General features: G+C 42.3%; 1 protein-coding gene and 1 long non-coding RNA gene across 5 annotated transcripts in view; both read left to right on the top strand.

Moving 5' to 3' along the window:
* LOC109973242 (uncharacterized) overlaps positions 1-1,296 on the top strand; it is a 6,485-nt gene extending 5,189 nt beyond the window's left edge. For 2 of the 4 annotated variants that reach the window (XR_002276790.1, XR_002276789.1), the window contains exons 7-8: positions 622-742; positions 849-1,285. This is a non-coding gene — a long non-coding RNA (uncharacterized LOC109973242). Of the gene's footprint in view, positions 1-621; positions 743-848 lie in introns of all 4 variants that reach the window. The other 2 variants (XR_002276792.1, XR_002276791.1) reach the window with 2 other exon arrangements.
* Positions 1,297-1,533: 237 nt separating this feature from the next.
* On the top strand, positions 1,534-8,555 carry pwwp2b (PWWP domain containing 2B). The gene is made up of 3 exons (XM_020622680.1): positions 1,534-2,001; positions 4,145-5,861; positions 6,837-8,555. Exons 1-2 carry the CDS (start codon positions 1,862-1,864, stop codon positions 5,859-5,861), a joined length of 1,857 nt encoding a protein of 618 aa, XP_020478336.1. The 5' UTR covers positions 1,534-1,861; the 3' UTR covers positions 6,837-8,555.
* Positions 8,556-9,942: the final 1,387 nt, after the last annotated feature.

Raw genomic sequence — 9,942 nt, 5'->3', positions numbered from 1 at the left:
GGAATCTTAAGTGCAGCAGAAATTTTTTTGTAACCTTTGCCAGATCTGTGCCTTGCCACAATTGTGTCTCTGAGCTCTTCAGGCAGTTCCTTTGACCTCATGATTCTCATTTGCTCTGACATGCACTGTGAGCTGTAGGGTCTTATATAGACAGGTGTGTGGCTTTCCGAATCATGTCCAATCAGTATAATCAAACACAGCTGGACTCAAATGAAGGTGTAGAACCATCTCAGGGATGATCAGAAGAAATGGACAGCACCTAAGTTAAATATATGAGTGTCACAGCAAAGGGTCTGAATACTTATGACCATGTAATATTTCAGTTTTTCTTTTTTAATAAATCTGCAAAAATGTCAAATTCTGTGTTTTTCTGTCAATATGGGGTGCTGTGAGTACATTAATGAGGTAAAAATTGAACTTAAATGATTTTAGCATATGGCTGCAATATAACAAAGAGTGAAAAATTTAAGGGGGTCTGAATACTTTCCGTACCCACTGTATATTGCATTAATTGGTTATCTATCATCCATAAAGACTATAATACCAGAGTCCCTACCTAAACATCTACATATTCAGTCTTTCAGTTTGAAATGTTGACCTTTGACTTGTGTGGCTCTCCAGATCTGCCCATGAGCTGGAGTGGCAGATCTGTGCCTCTGCTGAGAAGATGCAGGAGAGACACAAGAATCCCATTGGCACAGCCAGCGAGCAGATGGCAGTGGCAGATCAAGATGTGGAGGAGGTCAGGCCTACGCTTCATTATTCACACACCTCATTTGTACTGAAACCCAACAATATTGATTTGAATTTGTTTATTTTGTTTTTTTTCTTCTGATTTTTATTGATAGATGAGAAAGTTACAGGGGTGGCTTCTGGAGAGGAGGAGAAATTGGGGAAAAGATCATGAAAAGTCTTTTATCATCTTCACTGGAGACACCTGGTCAAGTTACCTTGACAAATGACAGTGATCATACATCCCTTCTGTGGTATTCACATTTAAATGTCATCGTAAAGGGTAACCCCTTCATGAATGACCATTGTAATATATATGTCTTAAAAATAAAGATCACAAGTTTGTTGACTGGGTGTGTATTCTGAAATGTTCATTCTGTCTTTCTTCCTCTTTGGACCTCTGCAAGATGTTCAAGGAGACAAACTAGCCATGCTTTACATTTACCTTGCCTTAATAATACCTCAAACATGTACAAAATAAATTACTGTAAAATGAAGCTGTTTGGCTGTTAAATGTTAAACTGGGCTCAGCAAACATATTCTCTGTCAATTAGGAAAAAAACTGTATTATCACCACACAATGTAAATGTAGTTTAAAATATAGGAATGCTTAAGAGGGACCAAATGGAAAAATATACACTATAAAATAAATGCATAGAGATCAATTAAATGAATAATCTTTAAAAAGCTTATTTAATTCTCTGGTGAAATCATAAATACATAATTTCAGCTGAGATTGGTGGCTGTTTTTGTTTTTCAATAAAGGTTACAATTGTATCACATTTGTTAAATATACGACAGTAAAAAACTTAACGCCATTACGCTGAGAAAACTGATGCATTCCTCAGATTAAAGTCGACAGTGATGAATAGCATCAAACAAGTCGGAGTGAGACAGAAAGGGTAGGCCTTGTCTTGGGAGATTTTTTTGCTCCTCTAGCACAGAGAGCGTGATGTCAGCGGTGGCAGTGCAGTTGTAATTGACTTGGTGGGGGTGATGGCGTCATTTTGTGCCCTGGTGTAGCCTCCTACTCCAATAGCGAAGGGGAGACGGATATTTGGCCGACGCGACCGTGGCTCCCTTGGCCGGGATCGAGCACTGCCGAGCCGGACACTTCACCCCGGGAAATATGGAGGCTGTGGCCGAGGCGCTGCGGGCCGGTTCTCGGGTACCTGTCACTATCGATCAAATAGTTAACGATACACTAGTGGTGACGTTGACCTATCGAGAAAGGAGCTACACTGGGATATTACTTGATTGCAACAAAAAGTGAGTGTTTTTCCCTTTATTTCCTGTATACATTTATATCTGAAATGAATTTGCTCAACTCTGCTAACAGCTAATCCACCTTTGTTGCTAACAAGTCAAAGCTAGCTACTTAGCGAGCTGTTAGCTAGCCAGGCCTCCATATAAAAAACTTAAAGCTGACACTGTATCTGTCTGCTAGTTTGACGGCTAATAGCAAAATGATACCGTTTTTAGTCCATAATGAAGATGATAAAATACGTTATTTTGCTGTTTTAAAACTGCACGTCAAGATAGTGGCACTGTCTGTAGAGATTGTTGCTGACATAAACAATAGCTAATGTCAATGGGTTCATCTGTAGCTTATTGTTAGCCTAATCAAATAGAGCTGCTGAAACGTATTCAGTAGGCCTTGGGTGAACAGCATAACTTACTGTATTTCACTTAGGTTTTTTGATGTATTATATATACAGATAGCAGTGCACTGTGCACTCGTTTTCTGGAGTGATGTTTTAATTAAAGCAACCTGAAATGCAGCTGCTGTTTTGAGAAATAGCCCTTGAAATTCAGTCAATGTTGATCTGTAGAAACAATGGAAAATTACAATAAAGAGATACACCAGATCTGATGAATCACTTTTTTTTCTTTTTCTCTCGTTCTGATAAGATCCAGTGACCATCTTAGGCTGTGTTTGACATAAAGGCCCTTTGTTGCCAGTTGAAGAAAACACCATCCTGTTCAAATGAGAAAACCATATGTGTAATTTGACATGTATCAGTGTCATGTCTAATATGCTGTCTTAGTGTGTCACATGTATAAGCCTTGTGTTACTCTTACTGCTGTGCACCTTAAAAGCAATTGGCTTTAGACTATTTATAGATGAGCAGAATCAGAATCTGACCAGCTTTACCCCTTAGTATGCTTAGATGGTTTTTCATTTGAGAGCTCCAGCTCTCCTGAAAATAACCAACCTAAATGGGAAAAGGCAGGCCTTGGTCTAACTTAAAATAGGCCTATACTGACAAAATATGACTTCTTTTTCAGCTCATGGAAATACATTTCCTGTAATTGTCTTCCTCAGCTTTTTAATGCCATCTATAGGCCTATCATTTAGGCACATCTCATCATCTTACTGCATTGTACACAGTGAAATGGCAACAGTGTAGTGAATCATGACTGGTCATATACTGTGTCCTTGTGCTGTGCCTAACTAGCGCTGTGTGTTCCCTGTCACCGGCTGCACTGTTTGTGCCGTGTCAATCGCTGAGAAGGCCAATTTTCGACTGCTTCAGGGGCTCGTATGTACATATGTGTCCCCGAGGAAATCGAATATTAGCCAAGAGGAGCAAGGCTCACTGAAACACCATTATTCAGAGGAGCCTGCCAGGTACGTCTCCTGGGGAGGAAAACAGGTTCCCCAATGTGCGCTAATTAATAATTTCACCACACTTAAGCCCTGAGTAGACATGGATGCAAAAACAAACTGAAATCTCTTGGCTCCTTCCTTACCTCTCTGATTCTCAAGTGATACATGGGATTGTTTTTGTTCAGTCAGATGTTTTGGGGGGGGTGTTGTAGTCTCTTTGTCTGCTGTCTCCTGTCTTAAGCAGCGCAGTCATACTACTGTTGCCAGCCGCCTCTCAAAGGCTCGTTGGCAGCTGGGCCTTTTTTGGACATGTTTGCTAGTTCCAGAGTACAAAAAAGAGCACTCAAAGCATGTCAGTGTAACCATTTCTCCATTTTTGTGGCCCAAGGCAGCAGGATGCCAGGCTGCGTGCACAGTTGAATACAACCCCCACAGTAAAGAATTTTCATCATACAGGTGACAGGGAGAGTGGCATCAGTGTGTCTAGTCAAAGTAAAACACAATGGTAGTAGGTACTTGATTTTCAATTTACGGAATATGATGGGGTGCTCATTTCCTATCTGGAAAGGTATTTGATTTGTGCTGTCTCACTAGCCTTGGTTTATCTGCTGTTGTGAAATATAAGCACAGCTTCACAGTGTCCTTCTTATGGAGGAAATTGCTTAAAGTTTAAGAAATGGTTGTCATCTAAATAGTGGTTGTGTTGGCTTGCGTGAACCTTACGGCAGCACTGAAACAAAACACATTGAGACACATTGTTAAATTTTTTTTTTTATTTTTTTTTTCTCTTGTTCATCTTAGGACTGGGCTGTTCTGTCTACCAGATTTCACACCAAAATCCGGGGACTGCCCAATATCTAAACCAAGTTGTGAAATCCCAGAAGATCTGAATGAGGAGCATGTTTCCAAATCTCCTAGCCAGGCTTCACATAGACCAAAGGATGAAAACATTCTCCCTGAAAGCAGCCTACCTGTTGCACCTCTTCCCTGCCCTGTGCCAGCTGGACAGACTCCTTACCCTCCTTATTTTGAAGGAGCCCCCTTCCCTCAACCCTTATGGGTGCGCCACAGCTATAGCCAATGGGTACCTCAGCCCCCTCCACGACCAATCAAGACAAAGAAGAGGCGGACACGAGAGCCTGGCCGCATGACCATTAGTACTATCCGTCTGCGACCACGGCAAGTACTGTGTGAAAAGTGCAAGAACACACTGAATAGTGATGAAGATAGCAAAGATGGCCTAAGCAACACCAAGACTTCTAGAAAGGAGAATGCATTACACAGTGATGATGATGGTGATGAGAAGGATACCCCCTCTAAGCTCTCAAGGAAAGAGGATGTAGTTTCCAGCAAGGACAGTAAAAGAAGGGAAAATGGCACCAGCCTTGACAACAAGCGCCTCAGGAAGGACAAAAGAGGAGAATCTGATGGGGAAAAGTTCCCCGGAGGTGATGTTATCCCCCACAGCCCTGTCATAAAGATCTCCTACAGCACTCCACAGGGCAAGGGGGAGGTCATGAAGATCCCCTCACGAGTCCATGGTTCAGTCAGACCGTTCTGTCCCAAACAGCTGGTGCAAAATGGTGTGGGAGAAAATGGCAAGGCGCCTTCTGATCCCACCAAGGAACAACGGCACATTCTAAATGCCACAAGGTCTGGCCTTACTGTGTCCATTCCCAAACTCAAGCTAACCAGGCCTTTCACAACTGTGGGTCAAGATTTGCCTTCTCCAAAGGTCCGCTTGAAACCCCCTCAGAGGGAGGGTGAGGAGAGTGTGGTCGAGTATGAGGCTGATTTTGTGGGAGGCACTAGGAGACGAAGTCCCAGGGTTCCTGGTTCCTGCCTCCCCCTCTCTGAACGCTCAGGGGAAGGCAAGAACACACTGGAGTTGTGGTCAGGGAGTTCTGGAGAAGAGGCCGAGCGCAGTCACAGTGACCTCACCCTTCTTATCAATTTCCGTAAACGCAAAGCAGATTCTTCTAGTCTGTCAGTCTGCAGCAGTGACAGTCTAGATGAATCCAAGTCCTTCAGCTCTGATGGCACCTCACCAGAGCTGTGTGACCTGGCACCTGGTGAAGACCTCTCTGTAACCTCATCTTCTGTATCTTCACGTGAGGACTGCAAGACAGTGCCACCACTTACAGTGCGGCTGCACACACGCAGCATGACCAAGTGCATAACAGAGGAGGGTCACGCTGTGGCGGTAGGTGACATCGTATGGGGAAAGATTCATGGTTTTCCCTGGTGGCCAGCACGTGTCCTCAGCATCAGCGGCACCCACAAACAGCAGACAGCCAGCTGCGAGGCACAGTGGCCCCAGGCCAAGGTGGCATGGTTTGGGTCACCCACCACCTCCCAGCTCTCTGTTGCTAAGTTGTCACCATTCAGAGAGCTCTTCAGGTCCCGCTTCAACCGCAAGAAGAAAGGGATGTACCGCAGAGCCATCCTGGAGGCAGCCAAGGCTGTGGGTCACATGGGCCCAGAGATTACATCGCTGCTTTCCCACTGCGACACGTAGGTTAGTTGATAGCAGTTAAATGTAGTCTGCGATTGTAGTTTGAAACCTGTCCATATGACCTTAAACAGGGCAGGGTAGTTGAAAATGTAGTCACTTGCCTAATGTAAGTTGTGTCAGAAATTGTTTCCTTCACACAGGCAGTAGACAATCTTGTGCACAAGTGTGTCTGTCTTGGTATGATGAATGCTGCTGAGTAAATGTGACTATTAGTTGTTAATTATTTTAATAATCCGATATGATTATTGGGGGAATGTGAGAAACTGAGTTTCCACCAACTTGCTTATTTAACACAGCCATGCCATCCTGTCATCAGACAGTTGCTGTGTGCAAAGCAGCAAAACAAACATTAATGAGGGCTCAGGCTGTGCTGTTGAATAACTTGCTAAACCCAAACATTAGACAGTGCTGCTTTAGCTCTGTGAAAGCATTTCAAGTTTATTCAAATGAGCTGCACAAGAATTGGGTTCCCGATACTATATGTCTTGAAGCAGATAGTCATGCTGTGGCTATGCTCGTTCCCCTGGTTTCCGAGTGCCTGTGTAGCCACACTGCAGTTCCTCACCACACACTCAAAGGTTAAATATTGTCTCTTAGCTATATGAGGGACAGGCAGGCAACTCCCAACCCTTCTGTTGTGTCTGTTATGGGTTCTGGAGCCAAGGCGAGGTTGGTTATAGTTGAGGATAAACACAGCGAGCTGTAAGACAAGCCTATATTTGGTGCTAGAGCTTGTAAAGAAAGAATGTTTCTTGCTCCTTTAGCTTTTAACCAGCTGGAGTCTGGAAACTAGCTGATGTTCACTTCACAGCGCTCCATAATCTTCAGATTGGCATGTTGAGAATCACATCTCGTTATCCTGAGCCATGCATACTTGTACACTCACTTTAAAATTACCTGCCTTGTTTGCTTACTTGTCTTTATTTTGTGCTCTTTCTTCTCCCCCTTCTACTACTTTTTCTTCTTTCGCTTGTGTAGAAGCTGAGGACTGAAGAGAGGTCTTCTGGGTTTTTCTGAATTCTCAGACTCTGTCATCAAGACCCAGGAGGGAGTATGTGCGGTTGCCATGGCTACTATTTATGTGCCATTTTTTTTTCTCCATTTTCACAAGGCTGGTGGAAAATGGCCACCAAGGTGGACTGTTAAGACTGAACAAGGGTCTATGATGAACTCGGCTATTCCTCCAGATTTTTTTTTTTTTGTTTGTTTATTTCTTTTGTTCTAGATTTAATCAGATTTCAGTAGAGCCACATAATGACACTACAAGGACCCAAATGTATTTATTATCTGTAATGGTTTAATTATACTACAGTCTAGCAAAACTTCCCAGTCTACTGCTGTCATTACCACGGTCCTTGCCACCGGTGTCTTGACTGCGAAGTCCGTTCCCACCAGCCAGAATAAGCTGGCAACCCCACCCTCTGGAGACAAGACAAGACATTTTCCCATGGTTTCAAAAGTCTTATCCTGAATCCTCTTCTCAAAATGTGAACGGCTCCGTCCAGCGACAGCAGTGACTGTTCCAGCTATTCTAGGGATCACAGTGTTCCATTCTTGTAACCTTCTGCGATATTAGTCGGATTTGTGGATGAACTGAAACTGAACTCTGGTCCTCTCCAGAATCATGTTGCATCTCTCTTCCATTTCATTTTTAACTTTAACAGTGTCATGTTGACATACCTCCCCCATCAACTCTTGGTTTTCCTCAGAACCATTGTTACATCACTTTAATTATTTAAAGTGTCACATTTAAGAAAAAAAAAGCACTTTATCTGTACCTTGGTGGCCTGCTGTAAGCTCACTGTCTGAAACCCTATTACGAGATACAGCCCTGATAGGCAGTAGGAGAGTTCAGAAGTCTTTGTGATTGACTATCGATGGCCTTGAAGATGCAACACAAAAGCTTTTTTATTTTATTTTATTCTACTGTACGATCTTGGGAACACTAGACACAGATGGTTGTGTACACTGTATTCTCGCATTTGATTTGGCTGTGTTTCTCTCTCAGCTTATCTACCATACACACTACAAAAATCTATGATAAGCATTTCCACTGGAGAAACATTGGTGAACAGTGTGTCAAAGTCCCCTATGCATTATAAATTAAAGCTTTATGAGTGACTTTGGGAGAAAAAGAAAAACATGCTGTAAGAATACTGTGAATTCAACTGCTGAGCGTGCTGAAGAAAAGCTCGCTACTAGTCAAAGCCTGCAGTTAAATTGTGTCACCCAGCAAGCAGACTGCAATGCTGGCCTTTAGCGACCTTTGTGCTGAAAGCAAGAGACCGCAACTGTCAAGGGCAGCCTGGTCTGTGTTAAAAACTTAACTGAAGATTGCACACAGTCACTCAGCCAACCAGCCCATCTCCTTTCTGCCTGTCTGGGAACACCTTGTTCAGATTGAGGCTGAAACCTGGCTTCAGTTATTGTCAATGAGAGGAGTGTGTTTATTAGGGCAGTGGGTAATACACTCCTCCCATGTTGATAATCTACAGTTGGACAGTTTGCTGTCAAGCCTGCATAGTTTACACAACAGGGAGTGGGAGAGTCTGCGTATATGTATACCAGAGATTTTCCCGTGTATGAGCAACATTAGCTGTCTACTGTTGCCCACATTGGTCAATGTTATTGGCTACTCTTTTTTTTTTCTTTTCTTTTTTTTCTTTTTTTACATGTGCTGTACATAAAATAAAATATACAAGCAATACTTGCACTGTTTGTGGATTGGTCACTGATCAGAAATGTTACTGTTATAGCTCCAAATATTAATGTCCGGGTGTCTGACCTTTTTAAAAGGGCACAGTTTGCACAACACAAGGATTGTTAAAATTTAAACTTCACTAATGAAAAATGTTTTGGATTTCACTTTGTGACTTAAAGGTAGGGTTGATGATCCTGGGAAAAACCAGCAAGAAGCTTGATTTTGAAAGTAGCTAACTGAATAAATCCCACCCTTTCTTTCTGACTTCGCTCAGGCTTTTTTCAGCCCAGCTGCTGCCATACATGGCCAATTTGTTTCTTTGTTGTCCATGCATTTAATGTATTCAGTGCCATTGGGATGAAAAGAGAATTTCAAGATATTTAACAAAAAAATGCAGCTGAAAAGAATCACCAGCCGTACCTTTAAAAAATTTGACAGACAGCCTTCAACCGCTGGTGTGGAAAAGTATGGGTGGTTGCGGCAAAGATTATGTAAGAGATTAAAGATTATGGATAATTGTATTATGGGAAATGTAGGATTTTAGTCTGTTGCTCACAGGTCATCTTTGTGTAACTGCAGTACTAAATTGATGGAGTGCTTTTTTTATGTAATCATCACAGTGGTGTTTGAAAGGGGAACGGTGGATTTGGATCTTGACTATCAGCTCCCATGGATAGATACTTTGCTAATTAGCATTAATTATTTGTTGGTTAGGAATAAACAAGGTTTGCATAGTCACAGGAGTAGTTGGATGTTTTGGGAAGTAAGCTAATTTGCTTTCTTATGCAGAGTTGGATGAAAATATTGATACTCCACTCTTTCAGCTGTCTAGCTGGATACAGCTATAGACAGCAACCAGTTGGCATAGCAAAAATAGGATTACAAGCAAACCCAATTTTCTGCAGTTTAAACAATATAATGTGTTAATTAGTGAGCTTCAGATGTGCTGGTGGGTGAATTTTGGTGTTTCCTTGTTTCCAGCTAAGCTACACTGATAGCCATATGTTTTCTGGACAGATGGGAGAATAGTATCATAGTTCTCATCTAACTAGGCAGGAAAGCAAAAATATGAAACATTTGCTTTAATCTTTACAAGCAATCAGCCTGAATGGCCCTTGGGTCTGTTTCAGGATGTAATGCAACCAGTTACCTTCTGATTTCACTGTGGTTACACACTGTCATCCAGTTGCGTATGCTCAGATTTAGTAACTACATGAGCCTCAGAGTTTCAAAACTGTTGAAATGATAAAATAATGTTGCTGTTTTTGATCCTTTCTGTTCCTACTCACTGTAAGGAATATTTAAAAACCGGAGGCTTGTTTCAAATAGCCTATGACCTACAGTGGTGTGACTGCAGGCCTTTGATTTGGAATGGGGCTTAGC

The sequence above is a fragment of the Monopterus albus genome, unplaced genomic scaffold, assembly GCF_001952655.1.
Source record: "Monopterus albus unplaced genomic scaffold, M_albus_1.0 scaffold286.1, whole genome shotgun sequence".
In the NCBI taxonomy this organism is placed as follows: Eukaryota; Metazoa; Chordata; class Actinopteri; order Synbranchiformes; family Synbranchidae; genus Monopterus; species Monopterus albus.
Note: the sequence above shows the minus strand (reverse complement) of the source record. Positions and strands in the feature narration are given on the sequence as shown.

Bases quoted from the DNA above. Each gene is read 5' to 3' on its own strand.
- pwwp2b (XM_020622680.1), top strand. From the start codon at position 1,862: ATGGAGGCTGTGGCCGAGGCGCTGCGGGCCGGTTCTCGGGTACCTGTC. The intron at 2,002-4,144 runs GTGAGTGTTTTT...TGTTCATCTTAG, and splicing joins TTACTTGATTGCAACAAAAA to GACTGGGCTGTTCTGTCTAC.